The sequence below is a fragment of the Pollachius pollachius genome, assembly GCF_949987615.1.
Source record: "Pollachius pollachius genome assembly, chromosome: 1".
Classification (NCBI taxonomy): domain Eukaryota; kingdom Metazoa; phylum Chordata; class Actinopteri; order Gadiformes; family Gadidae; genus Pollachius; species Pollachius pollachius.
The window spans coordinates 24,110,512-24,133,907 of NC_136934.1; the positions used below are offsets into that span (position 1 = coordinate 24,110,512).

The window sequence follows — 23,396 nt, forward strand, 5'->3', positions numbered from 1 at the left end:
GACCTTGAATAATTCCCTGAATAATTAAGTACAAATAAAGACAACCTAAATCACATGAAAACCCCAAATTTCGTTAGAAACTTCTCCTCGCAAATCCATGTATTATCATTAACCTCCTCGGCTAAATAGTTATATTAATATTTGTGAATAAGAGCACTTGCTCCTAGTCAATCTTGGTTTCAGATTAACACATTTTATATGATGTACCATTATACACGATCTATACTAGTATTTGATACCATTATATACGGTTAGGCCTATTGTATACTATTTACATATTGCATACAATTTATTCACATTTTCTAGTCTTTAATATATATATTTCATATTGGCCTGCTACATACAAAGGCCTAAAACCGGTCTAATGAAAAAAACCGAAGTGACGCTAGATGTGGCTGGTGGGAGAAAACAAGAGTATCTGATGACCAGAAATCAGAAATGAAACCAGACAACGTTTACTTTGCAATCTACAACAATTCTGTTTATCTTTTGTACTGATGTTTTTCAAAAGTGGTGTTGAATTGTACAAAGTATCAGCTGAAGTTGGATTTATAACCATTTGGTCTGGATAGGAACTTTCCCTCAGCCTCTGGTGGATATTGAGATCATCAAGAAGATAAAAAACAGTGGCTGTCAGTCGGTTCCCTGGCAGGTGGAGGGTACAGATGAAACAAGCTTCACTTAACACGACTCAGTGGCTCTAGGGAGTAGGGTATAGGCCTGGAGGGCTGGCCTCAAGGGTTAACCTGGCAGCAGCTGAAACATTAGCCATAGCCACACGCTAACTATGCTAACATGAAACGCAAGCTCTATGCTAACATGAAACAAGCTACATTTAGCTGCTGAATCGTTATGAACCACCTGCTAACAAAAACAATCAGTGTGCAATTTAAAGCGGAGCATGAAGCCTTCTGCCCCCTGGATTGAAGAGTTTTAAACAAAGTTCACATTTTAAGGTCAGGTGGGGAGAAAGCATTATGGCTAGTTTTGGATCAAATGCAGGATATATTGCACGTTTTCATGGATATCAGGTGTCAGTGTAAATCTGGTTTGTGGATATGGTGTCAATGTAAATCTGGTTTGGAGATTTGGTCTTAGTGAGAATCTGGTTTTGAGATCTGATCTCAAATCTCTGGTTAGGGGAAGTTAAATTGGAGAGCTGGAGTCAGTGTAACTGTGGGGTAGAGATCTGTTTTCGGTTTACATCTTTTGTATAATCTGGTGTAAGTGATAATCTGTAATGGAGACCTCTGTTTACGTTTGGAAAACTTGAGTCTGAGTAAATCTGCCTTGTAAACCAGGTGTTATTCTAGATCTGGATGGAGACAAGGTGTCAGCTTGGATCTGGTTTGGAGACCAGGTGTAAATCAAGATCTGGTTTGGAGACCAGGTGTGAGCCTAGATCTGGTTTGGAGACCAGGTGTGAGTCTAGATCTAGTTTGGAGACCAGAGGTGAGTCTATATTTGGTTATAAGAGCAGGTGTTGGTCTATATCTGGTTTTGAAACCAGGTGTAAGTCTAGATCTGGTTTAAAACCAGATGTTTGGTTCGATGGTGTACTGGTAGAGATCCTTGGACGGTCACTGTTGGTTGAAGACACCACTGGGAGTAGGCCCTGAGTTACTGTGGGAACAGATCAAGGTTGGGCAGATGCAGCCATTCTCAGGTTATTTTACGGCTCTTACGGTTATCGCCAACATCCACCAACCTGCATACATTCATAAATCAGGAGGGAACAGTCTCCCATCTCTTCTGTTTCTCAATTCAATAAATTATCTTTAGAAGACGCTCTACTGGTTAGAAGTCACTTAACCTCCTGGTTTAGAATCTTAACCTCCTGTTATAAGACTCAGTCCTCATTTCCTGGTTTAAACTCTTCACCTCCTGGTGAGAAGACCCTTTGGCCAATGAACTGCCAGGAAGCTCATTTTAAAGCTAATAGTGATTGCCATAGCAGCACTTTATCTATCTATATTTTATATATATATATATATATATATATATATATATATATATATATATAAAATTCTATCTTTCCATCTATCTCTCTTATCGATATCAGTATATCTATATAGATATATCTATACATCTATACACACAAATCCTTAAATTACATCTCTTTTTAATTTAAGCAAAACAAAGGAAGCGCTTGCCATGGTAGATGAAAGATAAGGGTCAGGAACCTTAGAGACGTTTAGGAATCAGGAACCAGAATCCACGCCCTAACCCCACGCCCGGATGCACAAGAACAGCTGCATCTACTGGTGGTGACCCCATGAACTTGGGCTCCTAGGACGCAGGAGGATGAACTGAGAGGTGATGCTGGTTACCAAGGCAACAGAATCCCACATGAACATCCAGTGTCATGACAACGGGATGATGATTGTCCAATCAGATACAAAAACAATCCGTCAATGTGCAAAACAGGCCCATACTCGACTCCTGCGGTGTGTGTGAGAGTGTGTGTATTTGTGTGTATATGTGTGTAGAGGGGGGAGGGGGGTCCGGGGGGAGAGTAGTGATTGGCTGACAGCGTCCTGTAGCAGCAGGGTGGTGGTAAGGTGACATCAGGAGAAGGAGGTGAGGTCTAGATTCACTACCTGTGTACAGGCATGTGTAGGCCGTTGAGGGGGTGTGTGAGGGGCGGGGCCAGCTCCAGCTGGGCCAGCAGGGAGAAATGGTCTGAGGGGATGTGGGGGTGGGGGCAGCCCAGGATGCTGTTTTCCTGGAGCCACTGGGGGTCCAGCGGGCCCAGCACACCCAGCGTGGTGAGGTGGGTCCTGGACGAGAAGATGTAGTCGATCACCCCCTGTGGAGACCGGGAGACAGTGGCGTCACTCGGCTGTTTCATGCGGGGCTAAGGATATTATTTAATTAGCCCCGAATCCTATTATTTTTTATCTTGCTTCACACTACAAACAAACCCCCCTTGGATTCCAGGGGCATCTCAAAATAAAGTAGCCTAGTCCTTCTAGATGGTCCTTCTGGCAAGAGAATAAACGATTTAGTAACATAACCAGACTGTTTACCACCTCAAGTGAATTAACTTATCCTTTCCCCAGTCATATATATATATATATATATATTTAGGTAAGGTCTGTCTCACTTGTATTCATTTTACTCTTACTACTTGAATGGAACTTTAGATGTCTGGGCATAAGCAGCACAGCAGTCAGATAGCTATTTAAAGCTATAATAAACTGCGTATTTTGCGTATTTAGGTAAAGTATTATGAAAAAATTTGCATGTGCAATAAAGCATACAAAATTTTTGCTTTCCATCTGGGCTAAGCCCCGGATATTTAAAAAACCTAGAAACACCCCTGCCAGGAGAACCTCTCATTACCGTTTAACTTTCACACCGTCTCACCTTTAACTCTAAACAGATCACCCCAACCGCCTCAGCTCCGCGAGAAATACTTTTACATTTTTTTTGTTGTTTTTTTATCCACCGGTTAATTACCCGTTGATGGGTGTCGAGCTATCGAAAGCAAAATTTACCGAAACTGACTTCCCAAACCCCAACCTTCTAATCCTAAAACAACTTCTAAGCCTAACCTTTCCAAAACCAACAAAAAACAACCAGCTAACTACCAACCTGCTTACCTTCTCAACCCGACCAACACACCTTCTAACCCTAAACCTTTAACCCGGACACACCTTCTAAACCCTAACAGCCAACCTGCTTATCTTCTAAACCTAATCTTTTAACCCGGACACACCTTCTAACCCTAACCTTGAAGTCGTAGGTGTAGTTGGTGAAGGGCATGGCGCTGCAGTCGTAGGCGCTCTTCAGCTGAAAGCTGTGGGTGATGCTCCGATCTGCGGGGCTCCTCTTCCCGTTGGGAGTGCTCTTGGCGTTGCAGCTGAAGTTGGTGAGACAGTCGGTGTAGCGAAGCTCCTTGAAGTCCTTGTGGTTCTCGGCCACCCCCCCACTACTCAGGTATTCCACTACACCTGAAAACAACACAAAGCCAACTCCCCTTAGACACCACTCCCACGACTGTCCAGGTGACAGATTAAATGGACTGCAATACAGCGCTTTTCTAAACAGTGGCCACTCAAAGCGCTTTACAATATTGCCAAAGATTCACCCATTCATTCACACATTCACAAAGCAACAGCGGTTTCCACCAAGCGAGGCGATAGCCAGCTCGTCAGAAGCAGTCAGGGCGAGGTGTCTTGCTCAGGGACACCTCAACACTCAGCTAGAAGGAGCCGGGGATCGAACTATCAACCTACCAGTCACCAGCCGACCCCGGTCTACCTCCTGAGCCACATGCCGCCTTGTATCTGCCATTCCATCCATCCATTCATTCATCTGTCTACAGGTTGGTCCTACAATATTCAACACATGCAACACATACAATACGTGGGAGTGTTGTGTTCTCCGTGTTTTTTTAACTGATAAATGACAAGGTGGTTCCAGGTCTGTCCTGAAGGGGGGGGCTCCTCCTACCAGAGTCAGGCAGGGAGTTGAGGTCGGCACACAAGACGATGGGGATGGTTGCGGGGTCAGAGGTCAGGGAAGTGGCAGCCCTCTCAGCGATGCTCTTGAGCTCAGAGAGGAACATCATGGTCTGGATGAGCTTGACGTCAGAGAACTCCGGGTCCCAATGCATGTGGGCGTTAGCAACCAAGATCGTCTGCCTCTCGGGTGGAGCCTTCATACCTGCACAGGAAACAACTATTTACCACCAGAACTATAGGTCTACCTGTTCACCTCTCTACCCATCTGGGGGACCCTTTATACCTGCACAGGTAACACATTTAGTACCAACACTACCTGTTTCTCAAAGTTATAGTCTTTAATCCAATCTCACTATTTCATTGGCCCATGAAGGTCGCCCACAAAGTACAGTGCACCTTAAGGCGTGTGAGCATGTTTGTGGCCATTCTAGTGTCATTAATATAACTACATGCGAGTGTTTCTTAATAACATGTATAACTCAAGATGCTCACCGCCTGAGAACATGTCCTTGTTGACCTCCAGGAGCACGGCGACCCCGATGTTGTCCTTGGTCATCACCCTGTTGAGCATGACCTCTGACCCCTCCGAGTTAGCCATGGCTACCTGGTTGAACTCTACAGTGTGTTTCTGCACCAGAGTGAACCTACACACAAAAACACACAGACGATAGTATTATTCATTCTCATTATTAGCATTTGGAGTAATTATTGTGTTCTAGTAGCTATGCTAGAACCCAAATGAGCAGTACGCTCACGTGCAGCATGCTATCTAGTAGCTTGCTAATGAGCCAAGTACTCTACATACTTCTGTGTCTTGAAGAAGATGGCGCAACCGTCGACGTGCTTGCGCTCGGGTTCGGACACCAGCTTGGCACGAGACTTTGGGCAGAAGTATCCGTCATATCCCTGCTCCTTCAGCGTGTCCAGGAACAGGGTGTAGTACTGCTCCGTCTCCACCTCCTGCACACCCAAACAGAAGCTTCTAGAACAGCTCGGGTGGAGAGGCTTCTACAACAGTTCAGGTGGAGAAGCTTCTGGGACAGTTCAGGTGGAGAAGCTTCTGGGAAAGTTCAGGTGGAGAAGCTTCTGGAACAGTTCAGGTGGAGAAGCTTCTAAAACAGGTGGTTTAGGGTTTGTGGTGGTTAAAGTAAGGATGAAGGCTGGTTTGCGTAAGGGTGAGTGCTGGTTAAGGTGAGGATGAAGGCTCACCTGCAGGCTGATGATGTCTGCGTGGCAGCTGGTGATCTCCTCCATGATGCCCTTCCTGCGGTAGCTCCAGCTCAGAGCCCAGGAGGGACAGTAGCCGTACAGCTGCCGCGTGGCATACTTCTCACACAGCACGTTGTAGCACATGACCGTGAACACCGCTGAGAGGGGGGGAGGCATGGAGTAGGGAGTAAGGAGAACAAGAGTGGAGAGGAATACATTTAAAAGAAAAAGTGAGTGCCTCTCGGGTGGAGCCTTCATACTTGAACAGGTAACAACTATTTACCACCAAAACTATCTGTCTACTTATTTACATCTCTACCTGTCTGGGGGAACCCTGCACAGGTAACAACACATTTACTACTAATACCATCCCTTCCAAAGGTAACAGTCTTTAATCCAACCTCACTCACAACATACAGTGCACCTTAAGGCGTATGAGCATGTTTATGGCCCTTCTAGTGAAAATCTAATTATTCAACTTGATTTTCATAGTGGCTGTAGCAGCAGCACTTTAACGTTGGACGTTATACATAACCTTATATAATCCTGATGTTATATAGGGTGTGGAGCTACCTGTAGGGATGCTCTGGTCCCTCTCCTTCAAAGTGATCCAAGGCCTCTGGGGAAGCTGTTCAGGATGCACTGAAACCAAACAGACAGTGAGTTCAACCTTCCACAGATTAGTCAATCCATCCCCCCCCTAGCTCCTTCTCTAGTGCAACGTGATCTCAGGATGGTTCAGGGAGGGATTAGGGATATGAACTAGGGTTATAATGACCATAATATAATAATGAAACGGAAATCTTGGGAGATTGCCACTTTAACATCTGTATCTGACAGGTGAATCTATGTATATCTCTACATCTCATCTTATTCAGATGCCCAAAACGACTTTCCCTTGCACTACTTTTATTTTCAAGTACAAGAGGAGGTAATGGGGGTGTGGTCTATGGGCATGTGGGCGTGGTCTATGACTCTAAGGGAGTCGAGAAGGGTTACCAGCTAGATTATCCAGCATGTAGTTGAGGAGCTTCCTGGTGCCGTCGGGTTCCTGGTACAAGTTGAGGATATCCTGGGACAACGGATTACCTAGACAACACATTCAGCAAAGTAATTAAATCTTGCACACATTCGGTAGTGCGGTATTCTATGACATGTAAGCCGTCGCTCAGCTGCTAATGTTCAAATTACATTCTGAGACCCGCTGCCTATTTCTGTCATTCTGGGGTCGATCTGCTCTCTACAAGCATACTTATAGCAGCAATCTAACTTCCATGTATGCAGCATAACATAGGTAGTGTATATACAAATACAACCATTCTACAGGTGTTTAGTAATGCCTCACCCTTTAGTCCCAGAGTCTGGAGCTGGAAGAGTCGTCCCAGTTCATAAGGCAGAACCCGTAACAGGTTGTTGTTGAGCAACAACTCCCTGAAACACAAAGACAACCACATTGTAAAAGTACAAAACCACATCTCTTATTATATCTCTTCTAGTCCATCTCTAGTACAGAGCTCTATCTGCAGCACAGAGCTCTATCTGTAGCACAGAGCTCTATCTGTAGCACAGAGCTCTATCTGTAGCACAGAGCTCTATCTCTAGCACAGAGCTCTAGCTCTAGTACAGAGCTCTATCTCATAAGAAGGCACTCTGGTCCACCTGAGAGAGACCATGTTTCCGAGCTCCGCAGGGAGGCTGCGCAGCTTGTTGGAGGAGAGGTTGAGGTAGGCGAGGTGAGGAAGATTGGAGATCTCCGGCGGGAGGCGGCTCAGGTTGTTGTCGTTGATGTGCAGCGCCGTCAGGTGGGTCAGCGACCACAGAGAACTGCTCAGACTCCGCACACGCCCTGCAGTGAAGTGAACACAGCCAGACCTCCCATGTAGCAGGCTGAAATAATCTACCACCAAGAGGAGAATATTACACTAGTGTTTCATCATCATTAATCTGCTGCAGATCTCTATGTACTGAATAGGACTCAAGGGGTGCAACCAGCTCACAGTCGAGGCTGACCAGGAATCTTTAGATTCAAGAGGGTACAAGATGGTTGTAGGTAATAGATCAGGGGTACATAAGGAGCACGTGTTTATTTGTAATAGATAAACAGTTGACTGGTAATAGATAAATGGTTATACTGGTAATAGATAATGGTTTATTCGGCAATTGATTAAGGGTTTATTTGAAGTAGGTAGAGTATAGTGGCTACATATTGGATATATTTAAAGTACAAGGGAACCCTATTTCAGCTCAAACTCTATCACTGAGATTAAAAAAAAAAAGTTTTATGGCCATGGTTACGAGCCATGACAACTTTGTCGTACTTTCTTAGTTGCGTTGTTGTGAGTATTATAATGTGTATATGAAATACGCCGCACACCACTGAGTTATGCTATAGGTGTCACATCAACCTCAACCTCTGCCCAGGCAGAGCTCCACATATCAACATCACCTTCTTCCCAGGCGGAGCTCCACAAATCAACACACACAAGTGTCTTTTGGTCATGATGTCAAAGAGTATAGTAAAATGCATTTTGAAGTCACGAAAACAACTCCACCGCTGATCAGAGTACGAACACGTTTGGCGGCGTATACATAGAATTTGACTCCTGGTTTTCACCTAACAGCCTTATTTCAGTAAAAGTGATAAAAGGACATACATTACTATGTTGACAATCATATAAGACATATTAACTTGCTCAAAACAACACAAAGACGATTTTGGGTCCCCGTTTCAGAGCTACTGACCCGATATCTCGAGCTCGGCCCAGTAGCTCCTCTTCCCGCTGGAGGCGTCCTCAGCAGACATGATGGAGTAACAGCGGCGAGGGTCGGGGGGTTCATACTTGTCCTTGGGCATCCCTGGAGGTCTGAGGACCACAACCAGAATTAAACTCTAAGTTGGGACACACCCATTTATTACCAGGTTATTATTATATATACTAGGTTATAGGAGTGTCAGCAAGATCTCCCACACAGCATACAAAAAAGGGTCAAATAGATGAAGGTTCATAAAAATCCAAATTATTTGTAAAAAAATAATAAATAATTTATATGCAACATTTAATAAACGAAAAACGGTAATCATTATTAACATAGTAACTTACTTCAGGATTAAGAGTTAAATCCTACAAAATGAAACGGCACACCTAGTCTTGTCTCAAGGAACACAAGTGTGTGCAGTCTGGTCGGGAACCACGAAGATAACCATATGTCCCACAACACAACATACCCTTACTATTGGATGATTACTTATCCTTATGGTCAACAAACCACACCAAATGTGGATATCACATAGGTTGATCTTCAGTGAGTTGAATCATTCATTACCAAAAACCTCTGCAGGGAATTCTTCTTATCAGAGTTCAAAACAAGCCTGGTAAGATAGGAGTTATTATTCCAGGTCTAGTCTACCGCTGGGTACCAAGTGAAGTCAAATATAATTATATATAGAAATGTATTTATACCCCAGCATTGAGAGCATTCTGAATTCCTTACATAGCACCACATTAAAACTGTTGCAATAGACTGCTGGGAGAGTTACATAACGTGTTTACACTATGGGGTCAGATAGCAGCTAGGCTCTGGTAAACACTACATTTGCTACTTTTCATAACTTTACTCTCTGTTAAACTTTACATTAATTATCTACTTTAGACTACATTAGTTATTTTACATTAATCACTGTACTTAATTTACACTACATTTGTTACTTCACATTAGTAACATTATAGAAGTGTAACAATTAGTGTTGTTTTTTTATAATGAGCTTGGCTACACAGTACAGTACAGTACAGTACAATACCCACAACAAAACTTCATAACCTTAGACAGAACACTACACACAACACTACACACAACACAACACTACACCAGACACCATTTGGGACAACACACTACAGTAGATACTACACAACACTAGACACAACACAACACAAGACACAACAGTAGACACAAGACAACACTAGAGACAACACTAACCTAGACACAACACTACACGAGACACAACACTACACAGAACACTTCAGTAGACACAAGACAACGGTTTAGTTAATCCTACAGCCAGGGTGTGGGTTAGTAAATCATACAGCATGGTTTGGTTAGTCCTACTAGATGGGTCTGGGTTAGTTAGTCTTACAGCATTGATCTCGCTAAATAAGTCCTACACAATTAGATAGTGCTTATAGCATGGGTCTGGTTTAGTCCTACAGCTGGGATAGGGGTTAGTTATTGCTACAGCATGGGTATAGGCTAGTCAGTCCTACAGCATTGGTTAAATAGCAAAACAGCAGGGATCTGGATTAGTTAGTGTGAGCATGGGTTAGTTGCCTTGATTAGTAAGACCTACATCATGGCTCTGGGTTAGTCAGGTCCTACAGTGTAAGTATGGGTTAGCTAGAACTACACCATGGGTCTAGTTGAGTCATACAGTATGGTATGGTTAACGTTAGTTATTCAGCATTGATCTATGTTAGTTTACTTCCCGTATCGGAGAGGGGTCTAATGACACCAAGACAAGTCTGACAGTAGGACTGGAGCTCCGGTACCGCTCACCTGCATTCGGGGGCAGAGAAGACAGTTAAGAGATATGGTCGGTAAGGAGGTGGACCCGTCCTGACCTGGTCCCGACTAGACCTGGTCCCGACTAGACCTCCAGACGGCGAGGTGGACCGTCCTGACCTGGTCCCGACTAGACCTCCTGACCTGGTCCCGACTAGACCTCCAAAAGGACCTGCGGATCTGAAGGAAGAACAACAAACGCGGCTTCCGCTCGCGTCCGTGTCCCCATGCACGCGTCTACCTACCTTAATAGGTCCATGCTACCTACAGTTTGTATGAATAACGTTAAGTTTAGCACTCTGACGCAATAATCATTTGTTATTATGAATTTCTACTGAAGCGATTGTATTATAACGTTGTATCCACCTTTAGTGTTTTCTTATCAAGCATGGTTTCTTCTTCTTATTATTATTATTATTATTTCTAGGCCTAACGGTGCGTTTGGTCTCAAGGCAAAGTAAACTTCTTATTTAGTTCTAGTAAAAGTAACTTTAATTCACTATGGTCGGTCGGTCTAGTTGTCTCAGGTGTTTTTTTTAAACTGAACCATGCCCTTTTTATGTTCAACTGACTGATGATACAATCGTGCCCTTGCCATTCATCAATTACTCTTTATGATACAGTCCTTTGTCTGTTTTATCATGTATTTTTATTTTGATCAATAGTTATGTGGTTATAAACATACACTATAGTAGTCTGTGTCCCTATAGTAGTATAGTTATTCCAGGCTGGTGGCGGAACTGTCGGTGTGATCTCTGTTTCCATTCGGACCAGGCTGTTCTTCAAACATGGCATCCTGCGTGAGGACTTTATTAAAAGGTCAGTGGAAATATTTTACATTATTTTAAATTACTGGGATGAAAGGTGTTAAGGCAATAATGTTATTAATAATAATGTTACATGTATATCCGCTGCATACAGTGAAACACAGCTCATGCTGGCTATGATAGTATTCGGCATATTCATTAGAACTGTATATGTTGCTTTCTATATTAGTTTATACCGCTTTTAGTTTATATACAATCTTATTTAATACTATCTGTGCTCAGCTATAACCACTTTGCAACAAGGACTATACATTATTTTGAGTTCATGACAATAAATGAAATCCCTCTCTCGATTATTATCCGAGTCTACCACAGGTCTACCAATAATGTCAAACGGTTAAAAAAAACGGCCTTATTATAACGCATCAGCAATGCATCATAAACATTAACGATTAGTCAAAAGGCAAGGCAAGGCAACTTTATTTATATAGCACTTTTCATACACAAGGCAGACTCAAAGTGCTTCACATATAAACATTGTCATACAATAAAATAAAAATTGCAATGTATTTAAGATCAGATCAACAGACTCTCTGGTAACCACGTCCAGACTCCAACTCAACCTAAAGAAACTTGGTCCTTTCTCTGGGACTCCAACCCGGATTCTAGGACTCTAACTCAGACAAAACTCGGGTCTCAAACCCTTCAAAGTTCATGTCTCTGGTACCCACGTCAGGACTCCAACCCGACCTCAAGGAACTTTCTCTGGGAGTCCAACCAAGATTCTGGGACTCCAACCCGGATTCTAGGATTCTTACCCAGACAGAACTCGGGTCTCAAACCCTTTTCCTCTCTCTCTGGTATCACATCATGTATCTCTCTGGTAAAAATAGAAAATAAAGGCAAAGTGAAAATGGCATTTTAGTAATAAAATAGAAAATAAAGGCAAAGTTAAAAAAGCATTTTAGAAAGTATGCAATGTATTTAACATTTAGCTGAAAGCTAAAGCAAACATAAAAGTCTTCAGTCTTGTTTTAAAAGTGGTCAGGGTTGGGGCAAGTCTTAAATCCTCAGTTTATTCCAAAAAATGTCCCCAGCTATTTGTTGCATAGTAACTAAATCCTGCTTTCCCATGTTTCGTGTTTACTCTGGGGTTCATTAACAGATTGGTTTCATAAGATCTTAGTGGTCTAGAAGGCTTATGTAGTGGAAGCATATCAGTAAAATATTTTGGTCCTAAACCATGTAAGGATTTATAGGTTAGCAACATGATTTTAAAATGAATTCTCTTACCTACAGGAAGCCAATGTAATGATTTAAGAATTGGTGTAATATATTCACATTTTTGTTCTTTGTTAGAACTCTAGCAGCAGCATTCTGAACAAGCTGAAGTTTCCCAAAATACAAATCATTTTATACAACTCTTGAGCAGGCAATCATAAGTCTAAACCAATAGCCATTTCAAGTATAGGGGTCTGTATACAAAGTAGGTTAGCAACTTCTAGTAAGTATCCATTTAGTGAAATAATATTTAAATTTAATTTCCTAACCAAAGTGGGAAAAAAGCGACAGAAAGTATTCTCTAAACTCAGCGAGAATAGATGAGAAGTTATTTGCTTCTTCACCAAGGTGCCACATGTGACTTGTGTGATTCTGTTTTCTTTCTTGTCAGGAGGTTACCTGTTGACCTCCAGGACCCCGAGGGTCTGTCACCTTCCCGCCCGGTCCTACGCCGCCCCCGCCAGGTGGGTTTCAAACTCACAACTTAACCATTTAATCCCTGCCGGTTAAGTTGGTTTCAAACTAAAACTATCCATTTAACGATCTGACTTCTATATTCTCTGCTAAACAAAGTAAACATTAACGCAATAGTAAACAGTAATGATGGACAGTAATGGATATTAAATAATAATAGCAGATGTTTGAATAGCAGATAGTTACGGTCAATGGCATAACTGAGATTTGTTGTCAGCCTGATTGAAACCTCTGCTGTGTTCCAGAGCCCAGAAGAAGAAGGAGGTGAAGAAGGAGGTGGAGAAGGAGGTGAAGAAGGAGAAGCGGGTCATCGACGACAGTGCGCGGCACAAGCCGTACGGTCTGACGGCGTGGGCGCCCGTGGACGACGTCTACGTGGCACGGTTCTACCCCCGGCCCGTGCTCGCCCCTGCCACCGCGCTCCTCAGGCTCAAGCTGTACCAGGAGCTGGACGCCACCGCCCCCGACCAGCCCGTCTACATAGACCTCAAGCTGGACATGAAGCTGGAGAAGAAGGTGACACGATGGGTCTGGTCCCTCCAGGACCACACACTAGGATCCTAGAATAATCATTTACATTTAGCGCATTTAGCAGATGCTTTTATCTAAAGTGACTTACAAGTACATTTGTCAGAAGAGACAGAAACAATCTGTCGCTGTCGGTACAGTAGGGATGTTAATAGAACCAAGTGCAAAGCACTAACAAACGCTAGGTTAACCCATTCCCTGTAAACAACAAAGATAACTGCGATAAGATGCCTCACATCTATGTACTTTAAATTTATTTTTTTGAGTGCCAGGATGTACGACATACAATAAGTGCATACATTAAGTGCCATAATCTACTCCCCAAGTCCCTAGTGACTAGATTCCTGTGTTTGCTCCGAGAAGTCGAAAGCCATCTCTTGTCTTTTAGATCTCAGTGGCATTTGGATTTATTTATTTGTTCTCTTGCAGAAAACGGTCGATGCTTTCGTGAGTACGGTCCAGTTGCCGCACTCCTTCAGCACAGGACTCAACACGGTGGCTGTCTTCACTGAGGTAAGCTCAGAAGATATTGTAACAAATGCACTTATTGTAAGTCGCTTTGGATAAAAGCGTCTGCTAAATGCCCTAAATGTAAATGTAAATGTAAAGATTCCCGTATTGTAGACATTATATTATATTATATTATATTATATGTATGTGTTGTTAAACGTTGTGGGGCCTGTTTGTCCTTTAGAACCCGGAGCAGGCTCAGGTCGCCCGGGAACAAGGAGCCCAGTTTGTTGGAGGACCTGAACTGGTGGAGCAGGTGTGTGTGTGTGTGTGTGTGTGTGTGTGTGTGTGTGTGCGAGGTATGATTGAGTTAGACAGACTGCGTGTGTGTAGTATAAGTGAGTAAGACGGCGTGTGTGTAGTACGAGTGCATTAGACTGGACTGTGGGTGTGTGTGTGTGTAATATATACTGACCGGGTTGTTGTGCAGATCCTGGAGGATGAGGTGTCGGCAGACTTCTACATCTCGGTTCCTGAGATGCTTCCTAAGATTGTCCCGCTGAAGAACAAACTGCGCAAGAAGTTCCCCAAGAGCAAGAGAGGTGACTCCTCATTATGAGAGATGTTGTGTTTGCGGTAATGTGTGTATTTGATTGTGTGATAATATATGTGTATACTTGGTCAGTGTGCGTGTGTTAAGCTTGTCACAGTAATTATTTTGACCCCACCGTTACTTATTTTAAACTATATTATACTGGTATTACCCATATTCACCGCTATGGTAATAAGAGAAAGCCCAGGGCTCCAGAGTGCGACCAAAATATTTAAGGGTGCGACTAAGCATCTTTCTAGGTCCCACTGGTGCACCTGACGCTGCCCGGGTGAAAGTCTGTACATGATTCTTTGAGTGATATATGCATTTCTGAAGAGTACCCCGCCTACAGTTACCAAACGAGCGAGTCAGTTTCGGCGCCCCCTCCCACGTAGGAAGGTGGCACATTTGAATATTACCTCCCACTTCCCCACTCCCCTCCAATCAGAGCATAGCTAAGATTTTGTGGACCAGCAGGCGAGCAGCTCCGGCGGGGGGAACTCGGCGGCAGCTCAGCTCCGGGAGTACAATCCCTTTCTCCACCGGAGCTGCCGGACTGCCGCCGAGCTCCCCCCGCCGGAGTTTCCAGACTGCCGCTGAAGCTTCGGCGGCAGTCCGGAGGAGGAGACATGAAGGAGAAAGGGATTGTACTCCGGGAGCTGAGCTGCCGGACTGCCGCCGAGCTCCTCCTGCTGGACTGAGCTCCCGGAGTACAATCCCTTTCTCCTCCATGTCGTGGTTTAATATGGACTTCAGAGGGTCAAGGCCAAAGTTCCTTTCCCCGAATTCCTCTCAACCATGGCCGAGATATCCCCCACTACGAGTCTTTACTTGTTGTGGAAGTGCCAGAGACGCCAGACGCAGTCTTTATGATTCATAATATCATCCGAGGCGCACATAGCTTTTGGCCGTGATATTAGATATAACATTATATGCTGCCTAAATATTATATAATAATATTATTATTATATTATATTATATAGATATAGAGCTCCAGGAGTCCGCACACGGAAACAATCACTTCTCCTCCATGCCATGGTTCACTGCACAATGATCCTTGTCCACCGGGTTTATATTTTTCTACTTTGGTTGGTAGGACCACATGAGTCTCATGCAGGCCATTATTCATCTGTACCCTTTATGTTTTAAAACCTTTAAAAACATAAATGGAAGACAGGTCAGCGTGGATCAGTCTTCCATCTCCTCTCTCTCTCCCTCTACCGCTGTCAATCAAGGAGCGCAACTATCTGTACTGTAAATCATCTCGGCCCGATTCATTGTGACCCGTCCCCATTCAGAACTTGTAGTCATGCATTTTTCTTCCGGTGATTTCATGACGCATCAAATAACCAGCATCCATGGGAAGAATAAAAAAGTATGAAATATCAATGGGGCTGTTAACCATGCAAGGCGACAGCCATACAAGGCGACAGCCAGCTCGTCAGGAGCAGTCGGGGTTAGGTGCCTTGCTCAGGGACACCTCGACACTCCATAGGAGGAGCCGGTGATCGAACTAGAAACCTTCCGGTTACCAGCCAACCCACTCTACCTTTAGAATAGAATAGAATATAATTCTCCTGAGCTACGTGCTGACAGTACTGATACCAATAGTCTAGTGTGGGAATGTTCAGTTAAGATGATAACAGGATGATAATATAATTTGTGTGTTTGTGTGTGTGTTTGCAGGGTCAGTGGGTGTGAACATTCCCAAGATGATGGCCATGTTCAAGACGGGCTTCGAGTACCAGGTGGAGAAGGACTGCTACGTCAGGACACAGATTGCTACGGTAACCATCCATCCCTCCTAATAGGGTCTATCGTCCACCACCTTAAGTCAGAATACTTAACGTGGAATTAAAGTTCTGCGAGTTTCTAAGAACACGTGATTACATTGACCCTTAACAAACGTTTTTGTAACTTGTTAATATCTGTGCAGCTGACGGCAATTTTGACATTTTGTGTGATGAGTCACAAGAGGAGGGCGGTTGTCATTAGTTTTATCAGATTTCCCATCTCCATGGAAACCCCAAAGGTATTAAGTAATGAAACATTCAGCGACCACCCGGAACCCGGTTGAGTATAAAACCAGTTTGTCTGCAAAGGACTTCTTCAGTCACGGCCTGCTGAAATAAATCAACTTTTTGTTGTCAGGTGGTTCCTCCACCCTGGAGGTTTGTCTATGTGACAAATTTGTGCACCTGATTTCTCCAGGTCATAACGTTACAAACGTTGCTCCACACACATTGCAAGGTCTGAACGACCAAACAACAAAAGCTTCCTGTTGTTCTCAGACCAACCAATAGAAAGCTCCCGTTGTCAGACAAACCAACAGAAAGGTTCTGTTGTTTTAAGACCAACCAATAGAAAGTTCCTGTTCTCAGACCAACCCATAGGCAGGAGCTCCTCCTCCTGTACACATTTACATGTAATTGTGAATGGGTGAAAATGAAACTGATTAAAATCAGCTATGGCTTGGTTATTTATTGAATAAGTGTGTGTGTGTGTGTGTGTGTGCGTGTGCGCACATAGCTGGACATGCCTACAGAACACATCCTGGCCAACGTGAAGTCCATCCTAACAGACGTGTGTTCCCACCGCCCTGCAGAATATGGTAAGGTTGAGAAACTCTGACACACTATCTTAATGTGCACTAAACCCTGTTTTGTGTAAAGTACATACTAGTTCAATCCGCCACCGTGTCAATCCATCAACACTTCTTCACCGTAGGCAGAGCTGAGCCATGTGTTTTTGGGTCTGGGGTCTATTTATTCTGCCTCAGCCTAATGTTTGTCTAGTAGTCTAGATCTGTGGTTCCCAACCTTTTACTTAAGGTGTACCACAGAATTGTTATCAAGATCTGTCATGGTGAACCTCATATGCAATCAACACACATGCAGTGGCTGAGCAAATAGTGCCAGCGCGCCCCTTATGAACAATTATTGCTGCAGGCAGGACATGGCTAGGGTGAAACAGTGGAAAGATAAGTCAGCAACGCTGATATTGTCCCAGTGTTTTTATTTAGCAAACACAAACTAATGCAAATAACAATGAAGGTTATTACAATGGAAAAGATGGCGGAATGCACGGCGGAACCCTATTGTTTAAATAATAACCAAGCCATAATACTATATTTACTGAACAATATTTATAATATACTTCTTTTAAATGATCCATGTTACTTTTTCTATTATTGTAAATTGGACTAATTTAATATACCACTATATCCCTTATACCACTTGCAGTACCCTCAACTATCACAGGTTGAAAAACATGGGTCTAGGAGGGTGATTAGTCCACTTGGGTTTAAAACAGTTCTGGTGTGCAGACAAGCGCAGAAAATGTCCCCTTTAGATCATTAGACAGATCCAGCTGCACAGTGGGATGGAAATATAACCATAATCATTCACGGTAATTAATGTAGTTTTCTTGCTCTCCACTCCACTCTACCCTTTCACCCTTTCTCCTCCTGTCTCTGTTCTCTTCCTCTCTCCCTCTCTCTACCCCCTTCTCCTCTCCGGTCCTCACTCTCCAGGTCCGTTCATTGAGAGGTCCATCCTAGCGAGTCATACCAGTGAAGCTCTGCGCTTCAGCAGCCAGGACATCCTTCAACCTCCTCCAGCAGACAAAAGCTGAGACCTCCCACTGCTTGTTTCATGTGTAAATAATGTTGATACTTTGTTCAATAAAGTTTTGTTCTAAACATGCCAGTTTGTTCAGTTGTTATTTTTCAGAACTGGTTTCTTAAAAGGGGCAGTGAACCTAAAATAGTGTTTAAACGGGGTAAAATGCCTAGTATGATCAGAAGTGGTGTATAAATTGTCATGTTCCATCCACTTGTGGAAGTGTAGACATTTTTGTAGACTTCATCATGGTGAAACATGATCAACACATGGGATTGACTCGTGTCCTGACTCCACGATGGTGGAACGAGCTCCCCCATCCAGGGCAGCTGAAACACTGCACATCTTCTGACACAGACTACCTGCCTCTAGAGCAAGGGTGCCTAAATTCTTCCCAATGGAGGGCCAAAATCTAATCGGGGGGGGGGCTCGTAGGCCAAAATTTAAATTTTTCAGTATATTAACTTAAATATCGGTATAAATAGCATGCGTGTGCAAAATCAACACTATCACATGGTCATTTTGAAAAATGAATGACACTGTTTATTGTGCTTCACATTAATGTTCAAAAGATTCATAAATCTATCTTCTTTAAATAAGAAAAATAATTGAACCACTATGAAATATTTAAAGACAGGAATATTACTAGGCCTTGGGCCTGTATCTTCAAATACAAAGACAGGACAAAACATGCCCCCATTAAACATACAGAGCAGAACATACTCTGACACATTGGAGGTCCAGGCTTACTCATTCTGCCTGAAGTAGGCCTATCAGTGGGAGACATGAAGCCTGTCCCTAACTGACAGATTGAGAATGTTATGAAGGTGAGAGTCAGATAAAGCATTTCTCAGTTTGGATTTATTATGATTCATCAGGCTGAATGCCTGCTCACAGACATAGGTACTTCCAAAGAGGGATAACATCACCTGTGCATGTTTGCGGATCTTGCCATATCTGTGTGCAGGAACAAATTTGTAAAAGTCCTGTAAAGAAAGCTCTCTAAACCAGCAACGGAGGTCTGAATCAGACTGAAGTTCCAAAAGTTCCATTTGAAGCTCCTCACTGACTGCATCCACATTTACAGAAAAAGGTTGCGCAAACAGCACAAATGCTGTTTTGTTTCCACGAAAATCTTCAAAGCGAAGGTCAAACTACACCACATGAATATCTCTGAGAATGTTGAGGTATTTTGGTGTGTCTTCCTCCATCAACCCAACTTCTCTGAGGCTGGGAAAATGTGTCAAATTTCCTAAATGTACAGACACAAAGACAAAAGTAGCAATGTAAGATGCAAGGTTGTTCATTTGATTTTCAATTAAATACCAAACATCAATCAAATGAGAAAAAAACTTTTTGGTTTTTGTTTATGGCTGCAGTATGAAAAACAAATACTGCTACTGTTATTGGATTTAATGCCTAGATTTAAATAGAACATTTATTCTCCACAAACACAAAGTATGCATGTAACAAATATAATAACATGGTAGTGATCAATAACAAGCCTACTACATTGTTTTGTGTTCAATAACATATTCAAGTTAGATCTCACCTGTTGAGAGATGTCTGCTAAGCAACTGGAGCTTTTGCTTGAAGGCTCTGACATGGTCGTACAGCTGAGTGATTATCTGGTCTCTCCCTTGAAGCTGAAGATTGAGGATATTCAGCAACTCTGTTATGTCCACAAGAAAAGCCAGATCTGCAAGCCAGTGATTGTTCGGGGGCACTTGGATGCTGTTCTCCTTTGTGGCTTGAAACACCCTGATTTCCTCACGCAGCTCAAATATACGTCGTAAAACTTTCCCGCGGCTCAGCCACCGCACCTCCTGGTGGTACAATACATCACCATACTGGGCATCGATCTCATCAACAACAGCTTTGAACTGACGGTGTGAGAGCGCCTTTGAGCGAATATTATTCACAATGCCACCGACATCCTGCATCTTTAGGCCAATATTTTTAGCGCACAGTTGCTCCTGATGCAAAATGCAATGATGTTTAAAAATCGAAACACAACACTCACGGACTTTGTCCGACACAAGTGCCGTTAGGCCTGCTCGGGGAGAGTGGGGTAAAGTGAGATATTTTTTTTACATTTGCTCCCCTCTAAGCGAGCTAACATGACATATCAATAAAATCTACACATTTCCCATTAATTCAGGATGTTTCCTAGCAATGGGAATTATCAGAATGCATTCAGGACGAAGGGCAGTGAAAATATGTTCTTTAAAAAGTGTGTGTGTCTCACTTTACCCCATCTTAGGGGTAAACTGGGTCAGACCAGAGAAATCAAGGGGGTAAAGTGAATCAGCTGGGGGTAAACTGATCCACTTACTTTATCCACTCTGAAACTACCATAACAACACATGTTGTAACAGTTAGAATCCTGACAGCTAGCTTGACAACCCCACATTCCACGACTATTTTCGGACTAGTAACAGAATCATGGGGATTGGTCAATTAAGCACTTTTTTTTTTCTAAACACTTGAAGGTAACTCTGAACAAAATCAAATACAACATAGTATAATTCAAAATGTTTAAATTAACATTCAAATGACAGATAGAACCAGATAGATTAGAACACAGTCTGGGGGTCAGAACACAAAAAAGAAACAGCCTGGGACTCAGAACACAGGACAAGATCCACCTGGATTAGAACATCAGCCTACTGTCCTACTCTACATTCCAGCCCTGAAGGTTACAGCGAATGATGAGGAGTTGCTCTCTCCATGTGGTTCCTCCAGGCCGTTTAGGTTGACGCAGCTTCTTCACCACATCACGCTCTCTAGTGTATCATGTGTAGCTTACCTGCTGTGGCTTTGGTACTGTAAAGACGCCTGTTTCATCCACATTGTGAATCATGTGTGGAGGGACTGTATGCCTGTTAAAGATGAGACGCAAGGGAAGAACCTTATCAGAATCAAAACCAAATCTTATAGATAAAACCTCCATAAAACATTTGCAACTAAAAAATTAATTCTGTCACCTATCCATCACTACAGCCAGATTGTCAAAGATCTCCCCGACTGTAGTTTTATTGAAGGCTGTAGCCCTTCCCAGGGATGTTGCCTCTGGAGTTCGGACAGAGAGATGGCAACGTGCCAGGAAGCTGCCAAACCAATCTGCACCTAGAGTAGACAATTCATTATTATAAGATTTAGCTTTGTGCCAAGGTCAGTTGGCCTTAGTTAACCTACAGAATCATGTGATCTCTTGCACACCCTAGCCTACCAGCACATTGTGTCTTTGTCCAATTGGCAGGGACAGGGATATTGTTTTTCTCTGTATATCCAAATGCCAGTTGACGGCACTTAACTGAAGGAAGGCCATGGAACTGGTCAGCTAGTTGCTTCAAGTGTTGGGCGAGCTCCTCCTCCATCTCATCTGTGAATATTCTCTTTGCCTCAGCTACTGCACCCCAGGCTACTGATTTTACTTCCCCTTTCTCTTTTTTCTTCATGAATCTTAGGAGGCTTGACTTGTCAATATTTCTGTCCCTTGCAGCTTGCACCCTCAGCGGCTGCACTCTCCATCTCGAGGGGTGCTTTGCCCCAGGTTGTCTTCCTGCTGTATTGCCTTGGCATGATGGCTTTTCTACAATGTTTATGACATTAAAAATAAAACATATTTTATGTAATATTACATTAAAATATGTTTAAGACTAAACTTAACTTGTGCCTCAGTGTGGGGTAAAGTGAGACCCTGTCTCACTTTACCCCACAGCATTTGTCTCAATGTACCCCATCACTATGGGGTCAGAACAGTCTTATTAATAATGAATGCACAGAGAAGGATTCACAAATGTATTTTGTGATTTATATATAAATTACTCTCTTCTCACAAATACATTTCAATGCATACACACATGGATATCGGTATGTATAAATGTAAAATAAATCCATAAACAAAAATAAGTTTCACAAACACATTTCTCATCCACACACAAATGTGTCTTGTTTTAAATAAATGTAATATAAATCCATAAATATATGAATTAAAAAATATTTGCAATTTTCATCAAATGTATTTGGATGTTGTTACATTTATATACAAACTGTTGAACTTGAATTTACAAGCCGCTTTTCATTTGTGAACTTGTTGTCATTTGTGTGTGAACTGGTCTGTATTTATATGTGGATTTTTGAGACCCTCCTGACGTGGCTGGACTCACAAGTGCATTTTTTTCAACAAGGAACTATCTGTAGCCAATCAGATGCCTCCCTCGTTTTCAGCCAATCACATGACTGCAGTGACTGAGTTTTTAGATTGTTGGTGCCGTTTTCTACTTTAACGGCACCGACAATGCCAAACCCAGTCGAAACTAGATGGAAAAAGTGTGTAGTTCAAAACGCAGCTTTTATTTCTTCGCCACCTAGAGATTGTTATGTACGATCATTCAAAAAACCCATTATTTCCCATAGACATTTGACCGAGGGAACAGGGAGGCTCGGAGGCTGGACTTATTCTTCAGAGGTCGGGACTGCAGTCTACTTTCATTGGTTGAAAACGAGGGAGGCATCTGATTGGCTACAGAGAGTTCCTTGTTGAAAAAAATGCATTTGTGAATCCAGTCACGTCAGGAGTCTCAAAAATCCGCATATAAATACTGAACAGTTCACACACAAATGCAAACAAGTTCACAAATGAAAAGCGTCGTGTTAATTCAAGTTTAACAGTTTGTATATAAATGTAACAACATCCAAATACATTTTTTATGATAATTGCAAAATATATTTTTTATTAATTTATTTATGGATTTATATTTCATTTATTTAAGACAAGACACATTTGTGTGTGGATCAGAATTGTGTTTGAGAAACTTATTTTTGTTTATGGATTTTTTTTACATTTATACATACCGATATCCATTTGTGTGTGCATTGAAATGTATTTGTGTGAAGAGAGTCATTTATATATAAATCACAAAATACATTTGTGAATCCTTCTATGTGCATTCATTATTAATGAGACTGTTCTGATACATCACCACCATTTTAGAATGAACGACCTCTCTTAGTAATTCAGGCTGATCTTCAGATAGCATCATCACATGGTTTTATATGTTGGTAGTTCATCAACATGTATGATATAAGTTTTTTTACCTGAATGTGAATCCAAAGTCAACCGTGTGGTCACCGTGGCCGTAACGATAGCGACGCTTGCTATGTAAGCTGGAGAAGAGGCCTTCAACAGTGGGTCCGCGGAGGTACTGTATGGGGGTCGCACACACCTGACACATCAGGACTGGCTGCGACATTTTTATGTATTTGATTTTAATGAAAGCCCAGCAGGAGAGACCTTTTCCCTGCCTGCTCCTTCAATTAAGAAAGACAGCACAGCGACGTCAGTTTCTCGTCCGGTCTTTATATCTACCCCCTCCTCCGCCGCAAACAATATGTATTTGGATGAGAGTGCGCAGCCGAGACTGTTGGGAGAGAGAGAGAGAGTGCT

At 42.7% G+C, this 23,396-nt stretch overlaps 2 protein-coding genes across 3 annotated transcripts; one reads left to right on the forward strand and one right to left on the reverse strand.

Annotated features, from left to right (window-relative positions):
• Positions 1–491: 491 nt before the first annotated feature.
• On the reverse strand, positions 492–10,361 carry cnot6l (CCR4-NOT transcription complex, subunit 6-like). 2 transcript variants are annotated; one of them, XM_079752900.1, is made up of 12 exons: positions 10,227–10,361; positions 8,421–8,542; positions 7,338–7,524; positions 7,024–7,109; positions 6,678–6,767; positions 6,252–6,320; positions 5,679–5,836; positions 5,275–5,429; positions 4,962–5,113; positions 4,459–4,671; positions 3,736–3,956; positions 492–2,809 (listed from the first exon to the last, which is right to left on the reverse strand). In XM_079752900.1, the coding sequence occupies exons 2-12, from the start codon at positions 8,530–8,532 to the stop codon at positions 2,597–2,599; spliced, it is 1,656 nt and encodes a 551-aa protein (XP_079609026.1). In that variant the 5' UTR covers positions 8,533–8,542; positions 10,227–10,361; the 3' UTR covers positions 492–2,596. The 2 variants fall into 2 exon arrangements, with proteins under 2 accessions (XP_079609026.1, XP_079609027.1); XM_079752901.1 differs by having other exon boundaries at positions 2,695–2,809; positions 3,722–3,956.
• A 657-nt stretch (positions 10,362–11,018) lies between these two features.
• On the forward strand, positions 11,019–18,028 carry mrpl1 (mitochondrial ribosomal protein L1). Its single transcript, XM_079734095.1, has 9 exons — positions 11,019–11,051; positions 12,672–12,744; positions 13,000–13,270; positions 13,712–13,795; positions 13,977–14,048; positions 14,223–14,334; positions 16,011–16,111; positions 16,854–16,935; positions 17,857–18,028. The coding sequence occupies exons 1-9, from the start codon at positions 11,021–11,023 to the stop codon at positions 17,955–17,957; spliced, it is 927 nt and encodes a 308-aa protein (XP_079590221.1). The 5' UTR covers positions 11,019–11,020; the 3' UTR covers positions 17,958–18,028.
• The last annotated feature ends 5,368 nt before the right edge of the window (positions 18,029–23,396 follow it).